General features: G+C 35.5%; 7 protein-coding genes across 12 annotated transcripts; 3 read left to right on the top strand and 4 right to left on the bottom strand.

Moving 5' to 3' along the window:
• The first annotated feature begins 541 nt into the window (after positions 1-541).
• On the top strand, positions 542-4,609 carry LOC130976879 (putative disease resistance protein At1g50180). 4 transcript variants are annotated; one of them, XM_057901832.1, is made up of 4 exons: positions 548-680; positions 1,068-2,127; positions 2,523-4,336; positions 4,472-4,609. In XM_057901832.1, the coding sequence occupies exons 2-3, from the start codon at positions 1,128-1,130 to the stop codon at positions 4,298-4,300; spliced, it is 2,778 nt and encodes a 925-aa protein (XP_057757815.1). In that variant the 5' UTR covers positions 548-680; positions 1,068-1,127; the 3' UTR covers positions 4,301-4,336; positions 4,472-4,609. The 4 variants fall into 4 exon arrangements, with proteins under 4 accessions (XP_057757817.1, XP_057757815.1, XP_057757816.1 ...); XM_057901834.1 differs by having other exon boundaries at positions 542-680; positions 1,111-2,127; positions 2,523-4,609; XM_057901833.1 differs by having other exon boundaries at positions 1,118-2,127; positions 2,523-4,609.
• Positions 4,610-4,698: 89 nt separating this feature from the next.
• On the bottom strand, positions 4,699-5,922 carry LOC130976885 (receptor-like protein kinase FERONIA). The gene has a single exon (XM_057901842.1). The coding sequence runs from the start codon at positions 5,904-5,906 to the stop codon at positions 4,893-4,895; it is 1,014 nt and encodes a 337-aa protein (XP_057757825.1). The 5' UTR covers positions 5,907-5,922; the 3' UTR covers positions 4,699-4,892.
• A 211-nt stretch (positions 5,923-6,133) lies between these two features.
• Positions 6,134-7,368, bottom strand: LOC130976884 (receptor-like protein kinase FERONIA). The gene has a single exon (XM_057901841.1). The coding sequence runs from the start codon at positions 7,240-7,242 to the stop codon at positions 6,163-6,165; it is 1,080 nt and encodes a 359-aa protein (XP_057757824.1). The 5' UTR covers positions 7,243-7,368; the 3' UTR covers positions 6,134-6,162.
• Positions 7,369-7,382: 14 nt separating this feature from the next.
• Positions 7,383-9,007, bottom strand: LOC130976886 (receptor-like protein kinase FERONIA). Its single transcript, XM_057901843.1, has one exon. It carries the CDS (start codon positions 8,729-8,731, stop codon positions 7,760-7,762), a length of 972 nt encoding a protein of 323 aa, XP_057757826.1. The 5' UTR covers positions 8,732-9,007; the 3' UTR covers positions 7,383-7,759.
• Positions 9,008-9,104: 97 nt separating this feature from the next.
• On the top strand, positions 9,105-11,988 carry LOC130976882 (receptor-like protein kinase ANXUR2). The gene is made up of 4 exons (XM_057901836.1): positions 9,105-9,466; positions 10,201-10,237; positions 10,380-10,979; positions 11,063-11,988. Exons 1-4 carry the CDS (start codon positions 9,392-9,394, stop codon positions 11,485-11,487), a joined length of 1,137 nt encoding a protein of 378 aa, XP_057757819.1. The 5' UTR covers positions 9,105-9,391; the 3' UTR covers positions 11,488-11,988.
• On the top strand, positions 11,372-15,017 carry LOC130976883 (PI-PLC X domain-containing protein At5g67130). 3 transcript variants are annotated; one of them, XM_057901839.1, is made up of 8 exons: positions 11,372-11,524; positions 12,599-12,721; positions 13,497-13,634; positions 13,726-13,824; positions 13,948-14,251; positions 14,337-14,560; positions 14,653-14,739; positions 14,825-15,017. In XM_057901839.1, exons 1-8 carry the CDS (start codon positions 11,459-11,461, stop codon positions 14,858-14,860), a joined length of 1,077 nt encoding a protein of 358 aa, XP_057757822.1. In that variant the 5' UTR covers positions 11,372-11,458; the 3' UTR covers positions 14,861-15,017. The 3 variants fall into 3 exon arrangements, with proteins under 3 accessions (XP_057757822.1, XP_057757823.1, XP_057757820.1); XM_057901840.1 differs by lacking the exon at positions 11,372-11,524 and adding an exon at positions 12,056-12,080 and having other exon boundaries at positions 12,675-12,721; XM_057901837.1 differs by lacking the exon at positions 11,372-11,524 and adding an exon at positions 12,091-12,490.
• LOC130976881 (receptor-like protein kinase FERONIA) lies at positions 14,976-17,148 on the bottom strand. Its single transcript, XM_057901835.1, has 2 exons — positions 16,767-17,148; positions 14,976-16,670 (listed from the first exon to the last, which is right to left on the bottom strand). Exons 1-2 carry the CDS (start codon positions 17,110-17,112, stop codon positions 15,220-15,222), a joined length of 1,797 nt encoding a protein of 598 aa, XP_057757818.1. The 5' UTR covers positions 17,113-17,148; the 3' UTR covers positions 14,976-15,219.
• Between the last annotated feature and the right edge of the window lie 1,278 nt (positions 17,149-18,426).

Raw genomic sequence — 18,426 nt, 5'->3', positions numbered from 1 at the left:
ATAGTGCTCTATAATTCAGCCAAAAAAGTTCAATAATTGAGTAAAAAGAGTTCAGATATTTTCATTGCAACAGGACTGCAACTTTGCTGTACGAAAGAGTATAGCGACGGAATTTGAGAAAGAAATATATCACACTGTTTTCCAAATATAATTGGATAAAAATAAGTAATTTGACGTGGATAAATTTACGTTACTTAATTAAAAAATAGAGATATAAATGTACATGCAAAATCACCAACATAGTAATAGTAATAAAAAAATAAATAAATATGGATGAAAAGCAAAATACGATTATATATAAATCAATATGAGAAACAAGTGTACAGGTTCATTAGCAATTTTGAAGTTCCTAAACATCAATTGTTAAGACTTATATCTAGATAAGAATCTATACAAACAAAAAGTATGTAATATAATAATAATAATAATAATAATAATAATAATAATAATAATAATAATAATAATAATAATAATAATAATAATAATAATAATAATAATAATAATTTATAACTGAGACTAATGAAGCAGCAATCAATGAGCATGCACCAAAGTCAACTAACAAGTCTTACACGCAGCTCAGAGAGTTTGGAAGAGGAAACTTACATGCTCAACCCCCATCACTGGTGATTGGTGAACCACTGCCTTCACAATCACTGCTCCATATTCTCAACAAAACCAAGGTCATCTCTAAATCTACTTGTACTGTATATCATGCTTTCTGAATCGGCTTCTCTATTTATTATTTCACTATTTTTGTTGTTCCTGGAACAAGCATAGGATAGGATGAACATATTAGACATATAACTATATAAGTCTTTGTAAATCTGGTAATAACTAGTTCACAAACCCCTTTCATTTTTAGCCTTCCTTTTGCTCTCTTAGTTTGAAAATTTCCATCTGCATAGTTATTTATTTATTTATTTATTCGATAATGTTAGTTAGGTAAATAACTAGGATATGTTTTCTAGGTAACCAGAAATTTGTGTAATTGAATCACAACTATTTGTTCTTCAAAATCTAATTGACAGACAGTTAAGGCCTAATTATGTTTTATGCCTCCAATTCAGATCTGATTTGTGGCTAATGAGAAGTATTTGTCTGTAACTGAAGGAAACAGAGTTGTTATAATGGTTGAGGCGGTTGTGTCCTTCACAATTGAAAGGCTTAGCGACCTACTTGTTGAAGAGGCCAACTTGTTGCGTGGTGTGAAAAGCAATGTCGAAAAATTGCAGACTGAACTGAGGAGGATGCAATGCTTCCTAAAAGATGCTGAGAGAAGGCAAGACCAAGATGAGAGAATCCAGGATCGGATATTAGAGATCAGAAGACTAGCTTATGATGCCGAGGATGTGATTGAGAATTATGCAATCAATGTTGGAACAAAGAATCCTCTCTACAAAGGCACCTATCTTCACAAGGTTGGGTCTGAGATTATGTCCATTAACTCTAAAATATCTGACCTCACAAGAAGCCTGCAAACTTATGGTTTAGAGGAAAGAGACAGAGAAAAATTGCGCATCGAATTTGAGAATCAAAAGGAACTAAGATGGTCTTATTCTCACATAGTTGAAGAGTTCATTGTTGGATTGGATGAGGACATAGCACAGGTGGTTGAATGGTTGTTGAATCAAGATCAGCATTCTAGAACAGTTTTCATTTGTGGGATGGGTGGTCTTGGTAAAACAACACTTGCCAAAAAAGTTTACTATCATAATGCCATTAGGCGCCACTTTGATGGTTTTGCATGGATTTATATATCTCAGCAATGCAAGAAAAGAGAAGTTTGGGAGGGAATTTTGATTAAGCTTACTTCTCCTACCAAAGAGGAGAGGGATGAGATCATGAAATTGAGGGATGAGGAATTAGCAAAGAAGCTGTACAAAGTTCAGCAAGATAAGAAATGTTTGATCATCCTTGATGACATATGGAGCAACGGGGATTGGGACAAAATGAAGCATGCCTTTCCTTTAGAAAACACAAGGAGTAAGATAGTTTTCACATCGCGCAATAAAGCCATTGCTCTGCATGTAGATAGTAAAGGCTTGCTTCATGAGCCAAAGTGCCTGAATGAAGAAGCAAGTTGGGCATTGTTTCAAAAGAAAGCTTTTCCACGAAACGACGATCCAGGTACCTAATAGGATAATATTTATCCTCTTACTCTTGTCCATTTTGCTTGTTTCATTACTCCTCACATGCTTTATCAGGACTTAGGACTTAATCTGCACTTGCCACTAAACTTATGCAGAATTTCTGAATTTATTTTGTTCAATTGTTGACATTAGACCATTGTTTTTTTTTATCATAATTAGATGTATCAAAGGGTATGGCCCGTTTTACTTTTGAGAATATGTCTTAACAATGAACTATTTTATGCTTCAGCACTGTGGGTTCTGCATACCTTTTATGTTGAAAGATGGCATGTGTAGGAACTTTACATGTACCTTTTTAAGTAGAAGTATCAAGTATGCATGTTTTAAGTAGCATCCTCATGTTTATTGAATGTAAGAGTATGAATTTTGCAGAGTTCACAGTCTACAATGACTTCAAGAGATTAGGCAAGGAAATGGTTGTGAAATGTGCTGGTCTGCCTTTAGCAATCATTGTGCTTGGAGGGCTCTTGGCGACGAAAGACACAGTCAGCGAGTGGGAAACAATACATAAATATATATTTTCCTACCTGATAAAAGGAGAGGAACTTGAAAGGCAATCAAGATTAGCTGAGGTGTTGGATTTAAGTTACTATGACTTACCTTATCACCTGAAACCATGTTTTCTCTACTTAAGCCAATTCCCTGAAGACTCTGAGATACCCACAAACAAGCTAATTCAGTTGTGGGTAGCAGAAGGTGTTGTCTCATCTCAGTATGAGAATGAAAGGGGTGAGACGATGGAGGATGTCGCGGAACGCTACCTTGGTAACTTAATCAGTCGTTGCATGGTTCAAGTTGGTCAGATGGGGTCTACAGGGACAATTAAAACCTGTCGGCTACATGATTTAATGCGTGATTTGTGTTTGTCAAAGGCCACCAAGGAACAATTTCTCTACATCATTGGTGGAGTGCAACAAAATAGTACCACTAATTCTGCTTCTTCATCTAGTCTTTCTGATGCAAGAAAAACTGGTGGAGTTCGAAGACTTGCAGTGTTCTTGGATCAGCAAGTTGATCAGTTGATTCCACATGATGAGCTAGTGAATTATCGCCTCAGATCTCTTCTCTACTTTCATGAAAAGAAATGTAGATTGAATGATTGGCCTATAATCAAAGTTCTGTTTGCTAAGTTCAAATTTCTCAGAGTTTTAGACCTTGAAGGTATTAAGGGGCAAAAGGGACAGTCCTTGCCTAAAGAAGTGGGAAACTTGATTTGGCTGAAGTTTCTGAGCCTAAAAAGAACTCGCATACAGATACTGCCGTCTTCGTTGGGAAATTTGGAGAATTTGCAGACCCTGAATTTGCAAACTGTCAGCAAAGTGAGCTGGGATTCAACTGTAGAAATTCCAAATGTTATATCGAAGTTGAAGAGGTTGAGACATTTATATCTTCCCAGCTGGTGTGGCAATGATGATAACCAACTGCAGCTGGAACATCTGACCAACTTACAGACATTAGTCAATTTTCCTGCTAGCAAATGCAATGTAAAAGATCTGTTAAAGTTGAAAAAACTTAGAAAATTGGTACTAAATGATCCAAGGTACTTTGAGCAGTTCTGTGAGATTTTCAATCCCCCTAATGACAGATTGGAATGCCTTGAATCATTGTCCTTGAGGACTGATATGCTGTCGTTCCCAGATAAGGCAGTTAATCTTGAAAAGTTGGTGCTAGGATGTCCTTCCCTCCGGAAACTGAAGATAGAAGGACGTGTCGAGAGGCTGCCGGAAGCAAGCCTATTTCCTCCACACCTTGCAAAGTTAACTCTGTGGGGTTCTAGACTTATGGAAGATCCAATGGTAACACTGGAGAAGCTTCCTAACCTCAAGTTCCTGAATGGATGGGAAATGTTCATTGGAAAGAAAATGGCATGCTCACAAAATGGTTTTCCTCAACTGAAATCTTTAGTATTTCGCGGCTTGCCTAATTTGGAGGAGTGGACAGTGGAGAATCAAGCCATGCCAAATCTTTATCGATTAGGCATATCCGACTGTAACAAGTTAAAGACTGTTCCTGATGGACTGAAATTTGTTTCTGGTCTCCGGGAGATAGAGATCAGGTGGATGCCTAAATCATTCAAGACTAGGCTTGCCACTGATGGAGAGGACTACCATAAGGTTCAGCATGTGCCATCCATTGTATTTTTGAACTGAGCTTATAAGCCTGAACTCTAAACGAATAAATATAATGTAAGATTGTCTCTCTCAAAATATCTTTTCTTTTAGCTTTTCCTTAACTATATTAATTTAAAATAAAAAAATTGGAGTTATTTTGCTATTACATTATATTCATGATATTTACAACTTTTTGGATTCCATTTCCAGTCAAGTGATGAAAGAGGGTCATCCATTGCTCCTTTGCTTCAGAAATTCAAGTTCTAAACCAAAATTTGTTGTATTCTATCTGTATCTTATGATTGATGACTGTTGTATTGATGAATAAAAATTTTACTATTGGTTCCATGTGTTGTGGCTTGCTTCTGGAATGTACTACAAAAATTGTGGCAGAAAGACTGCACTGATATGTATGTTTCATGCAAAATTTGCTTCTGCTTTGTGTGCATTCTTGTTTCTATTTCCTTTCAATCATGGATCAAAGAGAAACAGGTTCTGGAAATAGAAGAACTGAGAAATGTTCAACACTCACCATGAATTGATTAAATGACAATCAAAATTCAGATAAAAACAGTCTCACTACATCCAAAACTACAAGTATGCATACATGAAATAAACCCAACTAAGCAAATCATATTCTATCAGCTTCCTCCTGAAATTGCAGTGCATGTTGAAGCTCCACCTCTACTTCCCCCATGTCTGGCCTCTCCCTCCCCTCTGCAAGCAAGCATCTCTCAGTGATGTCAACAAATATTTTCCAACAATCTGGTTCAATCTTTGACTTAAGAAATCGATCAACATTTCTCTCTGCATATGACTCGAGAGACTGATTGCAGTCTTCCAAGTATTCCCTGTAAATCTCCCGCGGCGGCTTTGCACTTACAACTTCTAACAGAACTACCCCAAAAGAATATACATCTGATTTTTCAGTCAGCACTCCAGTTCTTTCATATTCTGGATCTTTATATCCATATGTTCCTTTTATATCTGACTCAGTCCTTTTCAATGACTTTGAGCTCTTAAGAGATACTCTTTTGGACAGTGTTAAACCTGAAATTTTAGGCTCCCAGTTATCATCCAAAAGAATGTTATTTGTCTTAATGTCGCGGTGAATGATAGTATACTTGGCTCCAGTGTGAAGATAATGAAGTCCACGCGCCACGCCTATGCAAATCTGTAGCCTCCTCTTCCATGGAAGTGGATGAATGTTTCGACCATGAAGATGATGATAAAGATTACCCTTAGGAAGCAACTCATTTACAAGAATTAACTCATTTCTTTCTACGCAAAACCCAACCAAAGAGATGAGGTTGGGGTGGTGCAGCTGCGAAAGCAAGACAACCTCATTCTTGAACTCCAAGAAACCAAAGCCTGAGTCCTTCTTATACTGCTTGACTGCAACCGGTTTAGAAGTATTTCCTACATAGCCTCTGTGAACAATACCAAACCTGCTTTCTCCCAAAGACTTTTCGAAGTTTCTTGTCACTGATTGTATCTCTGCAAGTGTAAACTGATGGCAGAGTTCAGTTATGATAGATGAAGGTGGTTCTGTTGAGATGAGTGTGGGATCAGAAGAAGATGGATTTGTCACCCTTTGACTTGAGTCACCGAAACAAGACAAGCTTGAAAAGAAGGGAAAACCCATCTGTGTTGTGTTTTGATGGAGATTGAGGAGTTATGGCATAGAAACACCAAGTCTTGATCTTCTTGTACTAATGAGGTAGTTCACACGTCTTTTGTCAAATCATAATCAGAAGCCTCCTTATTTGACTTTGAAGGGATCAACTTAATTTTCCACAAAGTTATTGAAATAATGTTAGCTTTTTTTTTTATATTCTGATTATAGAACTCCAAAGAAGTGGAGAAAGAGCCAAGGCAGGATTCAACTCAGAAAAAGAAAATCATATTCTATCAAAATTTTCTGAACCAATAATCTTGGCATCAGCTTCCTCTTGCAATTGCAGTGCATGTTCAAGCTCCAACTCCACTTCCCCCATGTCTGGCCTCTCCCTTCCATCTTCAGCCAAACATCTCTCAGTGATGTCAACAAAAGTTCTCCAACAATCTGGATCAATCTTTGACTTGAGAAATGGATCAACAATTTCCTCTGCATATGATTTCATTGAATGAATCTGGTTATACAAACGTTCCTTTTGTATTGTTCTTGTACTCACAACCTCTAACAAAACTACACCGAATGAAAATACATCTGATTTTTCGGTAAGCATTCCGGTTCTTACATATTCTGGATCAAGATATCCAAATGTTCCTTTTACATCTGACTCCACTCTGATCAATGACTTTGAGATACTAAGAGGAACCCTTTTGGACAGTGACAAACCTGAAACTTTAGGCTCCCAGTTATCATCCAAAAGAATGTTACTTGTCTTAATGTGGCGGTGGACGATAACATGCTTGGCTCCAGTGTGAAGATAGTGAAGTCCACGAGCCACACCTATGCAAATTTGAAGCCTCCTCTTCCATGAAAGTGGATCATGGTTTATATGATGAAGATGATCAACAAGGGAGCCATTAGACATGTATTCATACACGATAATCAACTTGTTTCTTTCGATACAGAATCCGGTTAGAGGCATGAGATTAGGATGGTGCAGCTGACAAAGCAAGACAATCTCATTCTTGAACTCTGAGAACAGCTGCTGTGAAAATGATCCAATGCTGCACCTCTTGATGGCAATTGGGATATTACTATTCTGCAGATAACCTTTGAAAACATTCTTTAATCCACGGGGTTGTCCTAGTTTCGAAAACTCGTTGGAATTTCTTGCTATTGCTGCTTGTATCTCTGCAAGAGAAAACTGATGGCAAAGTTCATTTACAATGGATGAAGGTGGTTTTGCTGACATGAGTGTTGGATTAGAATCAGAAGATGGTTTAATGAAACAAGACAAAACTGAAAGAACACCCATTTTTTGTGCTGTGTTTTGGAACAAGATTGAATATTGGTCTTGGACTAACATATGAATGCATGATATGCTTGGTAGCTTAAAACGCAAGTCTTTGTCTTTGTATGACTACAAAGTCAAACGAAAGCCACATTAGTTGACTTTGTGATTCTGCTTCAGCTATAACAACCTATAAGTAAATATTCATTGTGTTCATACCAATATCCCCTAAATAGTTATCGTGTTGCATTAAATGCAACTTCATCCAACATATTTATTCAACCTCCTACAACTATCAACTTTAATTTCCTTAGAGCTCCACAGAAAGAGAAGAGAAATTTCTTCCTTCCCTTTTTGACTTTTGCAACACACGACTCATTAGTGATTGACTAATCGAGTATCTTCTATGTATTTGGCTTGCTTGTGGAATGGAATAACTTTTTGAACCTTAGAAATTTTATGGATTTATAAACTTAGTATGAATTGAATTACAAATTACAATCAAATTACATATTCAGTTCATTTGAAACCCAACGTGAAATGCATCCTAGTTATTGTTAGATCATATTCTATCATCAGAAAACTTTAGTTATCAAATCTTGGCATCAGCTTCCTCTTGAGATTTTAGTGCATGTTCAAGTTGGAGTTCCACTTCCCCCATGTCTGGCCTCTCCCTTCCCTCTTTGAGCAAACATCTCTCAGTGATGTCAAGAAATGTTTTCCAACAATCTGGAGCAATCTTTGACTTAAGAAAAGGATCAACAATTTCCTCTGCATATGACTTGAGTGATTGATTGCAGTTTTCCAAGTGTTCCTTGTGAATGTCTTGTGCCAGCTTTTCACTCAAAACTTCTAACAAAACTACTCCAAATGAATATGTATCTGATTTTTCAGTCAAAAAACCAGTTGCCAGATATTCTGGATCAGCATATCCCCATGTTCCTATCAACCTGGACTCCACCCTTGTCAATGTCTTTGAGATACTAAGAGATCCCCTTTTGGAAAATGTTAAACCGGAAACTTTAGGCTCCATACTACTATCCAAAAGAATGTTACTTGTCTTAACATCGCGGTGAATGATAACATATTTGGCTCCAGTATGAAGATAGTGCAGTGAACGCGCCACCCCAATGCAAATTTGAAGCCTCCTCTTCCATGAAAGTGGATTAAAGTTTCTACCATGAATGTGATCATAAAGGGAGCCATTGGACATGTACTCATACACAAGAATGAGCTCATTCCTTTCGATGCAAAATCCAACTAGAGGAATCAGATTAGGATGGTGAAGCTGACAAAGCAAAACAGCCTCATGCTTAAACTCTAAGAGACTATTAATATATTCCTTATTGCAGCGTTTGATGGCAACTTGGGTAGAACTTTTCTTTATAAAACCTTTGTAAACATTGCTAATTTCACCTTGTGCAATTACCAAAGACTCATTGAAGTTACATGTTGCTGATTGTATCTCAGCAAAAGAAAATTGATGACAAAGTTCTTGTAGGGTGGTTGAAGGTTGTTTTGTTTCCCTTGGCCTTGGATTACACCACAAACAAAACAAACCCATTATTTGTGCTGTGTTTTGGTGAAGACTCAAGAGTTAAGTGAGAAGAGAGCACAGACTACCTAATAAGAGACCAAGCCTTTAGGTTCCAAATTCCAAATAAGGTGTGCAGGTTTCAAAATTGAGTATAGAAAACTTTCTATTCCTGTTCTTTGTCCTCTGTAGTCTGTATGAATTGTCAGAAAACCACCTCAATTCACTTGCTCAATAATCCTCATATTAGATTGAAAGGTTTGGAGAATTGGGTGTTGTCCTTTATCTTTACCTTTATCTCTAATGATTGTGTATATTTTTTTGGTCATGATGATTATAAAATTGTTTTTTTATTCCTTTGGCTGTCATATTGGACTTTTCTACTCCAAAGAAATATCTAGCCAGCAGGTTCTTCAATTTTGTTTTGGGCCTCAGCTTTCTTGGCTCACTGTTTCCCAATCTGCATAATTACATCATTAACACACCACACCAAACACTTTCTATAATTTGGGCCTTATTCTTATGAACTTAACCATATTTTTCATCACATATTATCAACTTTTTACCTCCAAGACCAAAAGAAAAAATGTAGTTATAGTCGAAGTTAGGTACACAGAAAACGCCAAGATATTAAAGACAATACCGACCATGATAAATTTACAACGGAATTAAGCTTGTAAGGGACCTTGGATGAGCCACTGCATTCTTGGACTGCAGCATCAAGCTAGGATCTACATGAAGCTTTGTCTCTGCAATAATCTTCTGGTTCTTTTCTATTCATAAGCTATATAGATATTTCATAAACTTAAGTTCATTTATGTGGAAGTGTTGCTCAATAATCAATTTAGAGTTTATGAATTAGTTCCTTCATCCCCTTCCCTTATTCCCTGTTAAGGAAGAAAACAAGATGATTCAGCCAAGATAAAATTAATATTCTATAGACTATATACCACTTAATGAACAATGGTTTCAGAAGTTACTTGAAAGATGAGTCTGGAAAAAATAGCAAGGTGTTTATAGATTCTCAATGAAACTAAATTCTATCCTATTTTAATTCATCTGCATATCCCAAGAGACAGAGAAATCAAATTTGCATCTGTTTCTGCATTTTTGGTCCCAACTTTGCTGAGAAAATGAAGCTTTTATTTATTTCTTTCTTAAAAATCTATGATATGATAAGATGCATATGCAAATAAGTGTGTCACCTCTTGGATTGTAAAAAGTAAATCTTGTATAACATTGGATCAAGCTGAGTCAACTTAAATTGCTGCATAAATCTGACTCAGAAATTCCATAATGTTTATTTTGAGGACTTAAATCCAACCAAAATGATTTTAGACTTAAGTCTGTGTTGTTGACCATGTTGGACTTTTCTGCCTTATCAACTACAAGCAATGTTGAAAGCACCAATTCCAATTCTATCCTCGGTATCAAGAACTAATTTCTGTTATATTCATTCACATCTATATACTAATTTATGAAACTTTCTTTTGCCACAGAGAAAGATTTCACCTGCACATCTACCAGATTTGCTAGGTTGGAGACTTTCCTCATTCATGTTATTATAAATTATATGCCTTGTATCTTCAAGAAAATGGATAATTAGATGCATAGAAATAGAAATGCAAGTCAGATATGGGGATAATGTTTGGTAAATATTTGAGTTTCTGCCATTCAGAGCATGCAAGTCCATCTAAGAAGCCGTATCCATCAATAATTGAAGAGCTATGTCCTCAGTTTTCTCTTGAAGATCTTAGGAAATCAACCAACAACTTTGATGCAAACCATTTAACTGAAATATCAGCATATAATAGAGTATACAAATGTTGTATCAAACATAATGGTGCAAGTGATTTCACAGTGGCATTGAAGAGGTTGAATCGCGAAACCGACCTATGGAAGTTCAAGAAGGAAATCGAGTTCCACTTCCAACTTCACCATCCAAATTTAGTCTCCCTTATAGGATTCTGCAACCACAAAGATGAGAAGATTCTTGTGTACGAACACATGTCCAATGGCTCTCTCTATGATTACCTATATTCCAAGAATATAGAAGATTTGTCATGGAAGAAATTGTTAGAAATATGCATTGGAGCAGCAAAAGGACTACACTATCTTCACACAGGAACCAAGTGCCCCATCTTTCACTGTGACATGAAGCCTCATAACATTCTTTTGGACAAGAACATGGTACCTAAAATCTCACATCTTGGATTTTCCTTGCAGGGGCCACCTTTGAATTCAAAACCAAAACCAGTAAAAGTTGACAAGGTTATGGGTAACTATATTTACTTTATGCTCAAAATTGTTTGCTAATAACTTCATCAAATGAATAACTTAATGCTTCCATTGATGCTATAGGTTCAGCTGGTTACATAGCACCTGAGCATGTCCTAACCAGAATCTTCACAGATAAATGTGATGTTTATTCATTTGGTATGGTCCTAATAGAAGTTGTATCCACTACTTACAAGCACACCATCTTTGACAAAATCATCATGTTGGAGAGCTCATCAGATTTCTCCTTCGATCCATTTGATTTAATGAATCCATTTGTGGATATATCTGAAATGTTGGAGAGATTCTCAGTTGATGAGATTATTGATCCAATTCTGATGAGAAAGATAGCACCAGAATGTTTGGCAGTATTCATAGATGTTACAAAAAGATGCTTGAGCAGAGAAGCAAATGAAAGACCAAATATAGGTGAAGTAGAGGTTGAACTGGAGCTAGCACTAGCACTGCAAGCGGAGGCCGATGACCGGAATCATGATGGTGGCTGGTGAATATAATTTTCTGTCCACTTTTCTGCAGAAAACCTTTGTAAGCAGTACTGCCAAACACACCTTGTCCAATTATCAAAGACTCATTGAAGTTGCATGTTGCTGATTGTTTCTCAGCAAATGAAAATTGGTGACAAAGTTCTTGTATGGTGGTTGAAGGCTGTTTTGTTCCCTTTGGCCTTGGATTACACCACAGGGAAAACAAACCCATTATTTGTGCAGTGTTTTTCCAAAAGCTTAAGCTGATAGAAGGAGATACGTATGTTTATATTTCTAACACATAAAACTACCTTTAGGTATTCCAGTTAAGGTGTGCAATGCAAGCTTCAAAATTGAGTGTAGGAAACTTTTTAGTCCTGTTCTTTCCCTGTGGAGACTCAAGAGTCAAGACTGACTATAGCCTACTTTTTAAACCATACATTGATAAGAGTCAAGGAAACCGTTTTCAGATATTTATGTATTATTTAACCATGAAGATGAACCGTGAGATTTTGTGATTTGTCATTCAAATTTTGCCACCATTAAACAACACCCTTACGTTTTATTCTGCAGATAATATTCCAAAGAAACACGCAAAATTCTGCCTATGTTACACGGTAGATTTCTACAAAATAATATTTATTTTGATAAAACAATTTCTTCCTCGCATAATCTCGTATTAGTATCCGAATCATACCAAATATTAAAGGTTCAAAGACCATTCCCATGATGAAGAATAATAATTTGAAGTTTTGCCATGTCAATAGGCCTATGTGGCAAGGCTTTAATGAACATTAGGCGTATATGGAAGAATATCCCAATGTCCAAATAAAGTTTCCTATATAAGATTTTTATAAACATGACAATCCCATGAATTTCGTTTTCTCAGCCAACTCAATAAAACCCCATCATTGATATTATCAGTGTTATTTTTCACAATATGGGTTCTCTTCTCTGCTTGCTTATGGTTATTCTCCCATCATTGTTTTACAATATTTCAGCTGCTTGTTCTAATGGAACTTGCAGGGTTTGTATTTGTATCCCTCTCACTATATATGCTGCTTTAATTTTAATTTATGAAATCTATCGTGAAGTTATTTATTCAATTATTATTGCTTTGTATTGATTTTATTAGCTACTTGATGAGTGTTCATCTGATAAAGATTGTGGAAGTGGACTGTATTGTTTCTCATGTCCATTTGGGTTCACAGGCTCAAGGTGTGTCAGATCATCAATCACTAATCAATTCAAGCTCATAGTAAGTTATCTATTATTCTATATTATATCTTCACTGTTCTGGATTCATTTTAATTGTTTTTTTATTAAAAAATTAGCACCGGCACACTTTTATTTATGATAAACATATACAAGGTGGTTGGCATGCATCAATGCCAACCATGGTGGTTGTGTCACTAGGGTATTGTTCTTGTGCCCGGAAATCCAGACCCTATTTTGATTTGTGTTTTTATTTTCATAATTTTTTGTTTTTAAAATTGTGACAAAAAAAAATAGTCAAAATAATGAAATTATATTTTTATCTTTTACAAAATTTTAAAAACGGAAAACATTAAAAATAAAAAGAAAAAAGAAAAACACAAACCATACCATCCATTTCTCTCATGTTACATTATCCTACATTCTCTTATATTTTTGTTTTGCTGAGTTTTTAGTCAATTTTAATTTTGTATTAAGAAATGAAGAGTCATGATAAACATCTGAATCTGTTAGTGTATGGTTATCAAATCAGTCCAATTTGTTGGAAGGTTATTATGAAAAAGTCATATGTTTTTGTTTTTTTTTTTAATTTATAATATTTTGGTGCCTAAGAAAAAGTCTTGTGTAGCTATGTTCATGGCCGGCTAAGCAACACAGAAACAAAACAGTAAATTCTTGAATATTCTGACCAGGAAAAAAGAAAGTAAATCTAGTGAAAGATTAATAAACAATTTATTTTATTTGCTTTTAGTCAAATAGACAAGAAAATTTGATATTATTCCATACTTAATTTTTCTTCCTTGTGTATGGATATATAGAACAATTCTCTACCGTTCAACAAATATGCATTCTTGACAACACACAATTCATATGCAATCGAAGGGGAGCCATCTCACACAGGCGTGCCACGGGTCACAGTCACCAACCAAGAAGACAATGTTACACAACAACTTAATGTGAGATATTATTGTTCACAACCATATATGTGTTATAAGCAATGTTTATAACCCTTCATTTTGTTTCATCAATATAATGATTAATTTGCAGAATGGAGTTAGAGCACTAATGCTGGATACATATGATTTTAAGGGGGATGTTTGGTTATGCCATTCATTTGGAGGCAATTGCTATGACTTCACTGCTTTTGTATGTAAATAATTCCATTTTTTTCATTTGGTCTATGCTTTCCTACCTACTTTGTTGAAGAACTTTTTAACATTCTTAATCACTACATTTGCAGCAAGATTCTAATATGTAGTTAACTAGCAGGAACCTGCTATAGACACACTGAAGGAAATTGAAGCTTTTCTTTCAGCAAATCCATCAGAAATTGTCACAATTATATTGGAAGATTATGTTCATACCCCAAATGGTTTGACAAAGGTTTTCACTGATGCTGGACTAATGAAGTATTGGTTCCCTCTGAGTAGAATGCCCAAGAATGGTGGAGATTGGCCTCTTGTTAGTGACATGGTTGCCAAAAACCAAAGATTACTAGTCTTCACTTCTATCAAGTCTAAGGAACAAAGTGAAGGCATTGCATACCAGTGGAATTACATGGTTGAAAATCAGTGTAAGGGAACACAACAATATATTATATTCAAAACTCAATGTATCTTGATATAAATTATATACAAATGTTAATTTAAATTGTGCAGATGGAGATGGTGGAATGAAAAATGGAAGCTGTCCAAACAGGGCAGAGTCATCTCCTCTTAATGACAAAAGCAAATCATTGGTGTTGGTAAACTATTTCCAAACTACTCCAATTAAGCTAATCACATGTAAAGAGAACTCTGGAGCACTAATTGGTATGCTAAAAACTTGTTATGGTGATTCTGGTAACCGTTGGGCTAATTTTGTTGCTGTTGATTTCTACAAGGTTGGTTTTTGTTTTTCAAATGTATTGGCAGCTAAATCATCAAATCATCATCAAGAGAATAATACTCATAATCTCATATTGTTATTATGCAGAGAAGTGAGGGAGGAGGTTCTTTTCAAGCAGTGGACACTCTCAATGGGAAGCTATTGTGTGGATGTGATGATGTTCATTCATGTCAGGTAAAGCTTTTCTTTGACTTATTATAAGAAATAGAAAAATATTAATATGGAGCTAGTAAAACTAATTCTGATTCTTCGTTTGCAGGCTGGATCAACTTCACAAGCTTGTTCATCAACATAGAAAGCAGAATGATTGTTGGCTAGTGCATAGTGTTGTCAATTTACATTTAATTCATTTTAAATCATTATTGCTTGCAACTGTAATTGGATATTTGTATCACACACTACAACTTTGGAGAAAAGTTATACATACCAATACTTGTTTTGCTATGCTGAGTTATCTGAAAATTTTTCATCTAGCTACTATGATCTTGGTGAAAAATCTCAACAGTCAACAGTATCATCAACATAATTATTTACAAGCACATAAATAAATTAACCATAAGGTACAAAAATGCATGTCACTGTAGGACATTCTTGCTGATATATATAACAAAACATATTAACATGTGGTCAAAAGATGACACAAGCATCACTGCATCAGTGTTCTGATCTCAGTTGAAGCTGCAAGGCAAGTTCAAGTCCCTCCACCACTTGTCCCATTGATGGTCTCTGATTTCCTTCATGAACAACACAATTCAGTGCCATTTCAACAAACTTGCTCAAACATTCTTGGACAATCTTGCCCCTAATAAACGGATCAACCATTTGGTCAATGGCATGGGGTCCCTCATTTTGGCATGACCTTGCCCATTCCACAAGGCACCTCTTTGGTCCCTCAACTTTTCTAAGCAAAGGTGCCCTACCACACAACACTTCAAGCAACACCACACCAAAAGAATACACATCAGATTTATGAGTCAACCTCTTAGTCTTTGAGTATTCAGGGTCTAAATACCCAAGACTACCCTTAACCTCTGTGCTAACATGGAACTTTGACTCCCCATTTGGTCCAATTTTGGACAACCCAAAATCAGAAACCTTAGCCACCCATTCCTCATCCAACAAGATATTTGATGTCTTCACATCACGATGAATGATCTTGAATTTTGCTCCACTGTGGAGATATTCCAATCCTAGCCCTGCCCCTATGCATATCTTAAGTCTTTGCTTCCATGAAAGAGGTGCATTACAAGTCCCATACAGATGATCCCGGAGGGTCCCATTCGCCATGAAATCATAGACGATTATCATGTCGTCTTCGTCGTTGCAATAACCAATCAAAGGCACCAAATGAGGGTGGCTAAGTTGAGACAACATCTCAACCTCGTTCTTGAACTCTTGAACACCTTGCACACCATTTTCAGGGATGAAGCGCTTGATGGCGATAGGCTTCGTGCCATCATCGATATAGCCTTTGTAAACTTTGCCAAAACCTCCAACACCAACAACAAAGATGTCATCGAAGTTGATGGTGGCTGCACTTATCTCAATGATTGAGAAGCAACGACATGAGTTCCCTGAGGCCAGTGTTATTGATGATTTTCTTGAATTTGTTGTCTCTTCATAGATCAATTCCATCTTGGCCTTGTGCTTCATTCTAGAGTTTCTCCAAACCCAGATACATAAGAGGAAAATAGAAGACATCGAAATGAAAACAGAAACTGCAATGACACAGTAAAGAACACCACCAGATATTGATGCAGGCTTTTGTGTCTGCGATGGTGGTGGTTGTGCTGATGGTGAACAATTCATGCATGACTCTTCATGATGAACTACCTCAGAAAATCTGAACCTCGATTTCTTTTGCTTGTTGCATTGATCATGGTACTTGAACAAAGACATGACCTCAATCCCATTAATAAAGGCATAAGAATCTTTATGAGTGGTGTTTGGGATGAAGGTCAAGGTTAGATTCTGACCTGGTTCAACTTTTATGCAGTGCTTATACTCAATAAGCAGAATCTTGTTTGGATCACTATTATGATGATGATCTTGTTGTTCTTGAGCAGCACTTGAAGCGTTGAAGTCCTTGAGAAGAGTATAAGGTCCTGCTTTCACAGAAAACATGGACTTAGAAGGATGGAAATTGGGGTATGAAGCAGGGTTGAAGTGAAGCTTAATGAACTTGTGACCAGGAGTGACACCATGAAATGAATATGTGAATTCATAGCGAGAGATTCTTGCTGTGCTATGAGGATGATCATGATGAGGAGTAGTAACAGATATTGAAGATTGATTCTTCTGTGGTGATGATTCTAAGACAGAAAAATGTTTCGAATTGGCAGTGTCTCCAATCCAAATTCGGTTATTAGCTACAATAGAATTTGATGATTCAGAGGAAGAGCCACAGTTGATTGCTAAATCTTCTATACGAGAGTAGGAGTATATAGGTTTGATGAAATAGTATTGTTGGTGAAGAATTAATAAGAATAACAATAATATCATGTTTGATGATCTATAAACATGGAAATGGCTGAAAAAATAGTTCATGATTATTGAGTAGTACACCAACAAAAATGCAGAAAAAGTTAAATCATTGTATTGTATTTATGGCAAGACGACAACATGCACAACACGTAAGAAAGGTAACGGTGACATCAACCAACGATCAACGGTTACTGGTTTGTACTACTATTATTGCCGTGTATGTTTAATGCGACTATTTCAATGTATAATATTCCAAAGCTTGGAACATTTTCCACATTCACACTTCACACCAGACCTTTTCTTCTAAGAAATGTCAGTGTAAGTGTGTGTAACATATAATCAACCATATGTCTCCCAAGGTTATGCATGATAGAAGTTGATTAATATTATATATAGGGCCAAATTTATATCAATTTCAGAGTTCTGTGTGGAAGATCATGAACTATATTATACTTATTAATCAAGGCCGTTCTTATTAAAATGACACATATATGAGAGTACGTGATCGTTGTTTCCCTTGTTAAACTAGAAATTTTCTTTTCAAATTAAATTTATAAGAATTAGAGAAAAAAAATTACTTTGCCCATTAATTAACGTTTCAGGAAGGAGTTCGTTGTTTATCTAAACAAACAACAACGACAACTTCGTTACAGGGAGACAAAAACTTAGAATAATCTGAGGGGGTAATAAGAGCACTAGAGGTGGATTCAACGTAGAAATTAGAAAAAAAAAACGTAAAGCTCCAAAAGACTAAAATATCACTTTCATTGAATTGTTGGATTTTCCATTTAGTGATTCAAAAAATTAAATGTTTCATATTTTTTATTTTCTATTTTTTATTTTTATTTCGACGACTCGCGGGTTTGGAGTCCACCAAAATCAGTTTAGAAATTATAAATGACTTTAGAATTGAAGGGGACTTGATACTTCTATATATATTGTTCATTTAAAAGAATGTTATACTTTTATATGAGAACTTAATTTTGATGCACAGTTAGTTAATGTAAAATTATTTTATACGTGTATCCAATTATATACATTATATTAGTAAAAATAATCATTTTTTATATTAACCACGTAAATGATCATCTAAGAGAACGATTGTAATTGCACAAATGTATAAAACGTTTTACACTGTCAGTATATTAAAATTAAACTCTAATTACTATTTTAATTATAAATCTTTTAAGATAACAGTCAATCCATAGTTAAATTAGATACTTTAGTATGATAATTAGGATTAATAGTTAAATTAATTTCTGAAAGATGAGATATTCTGTAAATTCATTTTTAAAAAATTTTATTAATTAAATTGATCTTTTAAAACTACGAATTGATATTTGTCTTTCAATTATTCAATTAACAATTTCTGTCATG

Source organism: Arachis stenosperma, chromosome 4 (assembly GCF_014773155.1).
Source record: "Arachis stenosperma cultivar V10309 chromosome 4, arast.V10309.gnm1.PFL2, whole genome shotgun sequence".
NCBI classification, from domain to species: Eukaryota; Viridiplantae; Streptophyta; class Magnoliopsida; order Fabales; family Fabaceae; genus Arachis; species Arachis stenosperma.
Note: the sequence above shows the minus strand (reverse complement) of the source record. Positions and strands in the feature narration are given on the sequence as shown.

Excerpts from the sequence above, each read along its gene's own strand:
- LOC130976879 (XM_057901834.1), top strand. The coding sequence starts at position 1,128 with ATGGTTGAGGCGGTTGTGTCCTTCACAATTGAAAGGCTTAGCGACCTA. Across the intron at positions 2,128-2,522 it reads TCCACGAAACGACGATCCAG|AGTTCACAGTCTACAATGAC; the intron begins GTACCTAATAGG and ends TGAATTTTGCAG.
- LOC130976885 (XM_057901842.1), bottom strand. The coding sequence starts at position 5,906 with ATGGGTTTTCCCTTCTTTTCAAGCTTGTCTTGTTTCGGTGACTCAAGT.
- LOC130976884 (XM_057901841.1), bottom strand. The coding sequence starts at position 7,242 with ATGTTAGTCCAAGACCAATATTCAATCTTGTTCCAAAACACAGCACAA.
- LOC130976886 (XM_057901843.1), bottom strand. The coding sequence starts at position 8,731 with ATGGGTTTGTTTTGTTTGTGGTGTAATCCAAGGCCAAGGGAAACAAAA.
- LOC130976882 (XM_057901836.1), top strand. The coding sequence starts at position 9,392 with ATGAGCCACTGCATTCTTGGACTGCAGCATCAAGCTAGGATCTACATG. Across the intron at positions 9,467-10,200 it reads GTCTCTGCAATAATCTTCTG|AGAAAGATTTCACCTGCACA; the intron begins GTTCTTTTCTAT and ends CTTTTGCCACAG. Across the intron at positions 10,238-10,379 it reads ACATCTACCAGATTTGCTAG|AGCATGCAAGTCCATCTAAG; the intron begins GTTGGAGACTTT and ends TCTGCCATTCAG.
- LOC130976883 (XM_057901837.1), top strand. The coding sequence starts at position 12,404 with ATGGGTTCTCTTCTCTGCTTGCTTATGGTTATTCTCCCATCATTGTTT. Across the intron at positions 12,491-12,598 it reads GTTCTAATGGAACTTGCAGG|CTACTTGATGAGTGTTCATC; the intron begins GTTTGTATTTGT and ends TGATTTTATTAG. Across the intron at positions 13,825-13,947 it reads GCTATGACTTCACTGCTTTT|GAACCTGCTATAGACACACT; the intron begins GTATGTAAATAA and ends GTTAACTAGCAG.
- LOC130976881 (XM_057901835.1), bottom strand. The coding sequence starts at position 17,112 with ATGAACTATTTTTTCAGCCATTTCCATGTTTATAGATCATCAAACATG. Across the intron at positions 16,671-16,766 it reads ATTCACATATTCATTTCATG|GACCTTATACTCTTCTCAAG; the intron begins GTGTCACTCCTG and ends CTGTGAAAGCAG.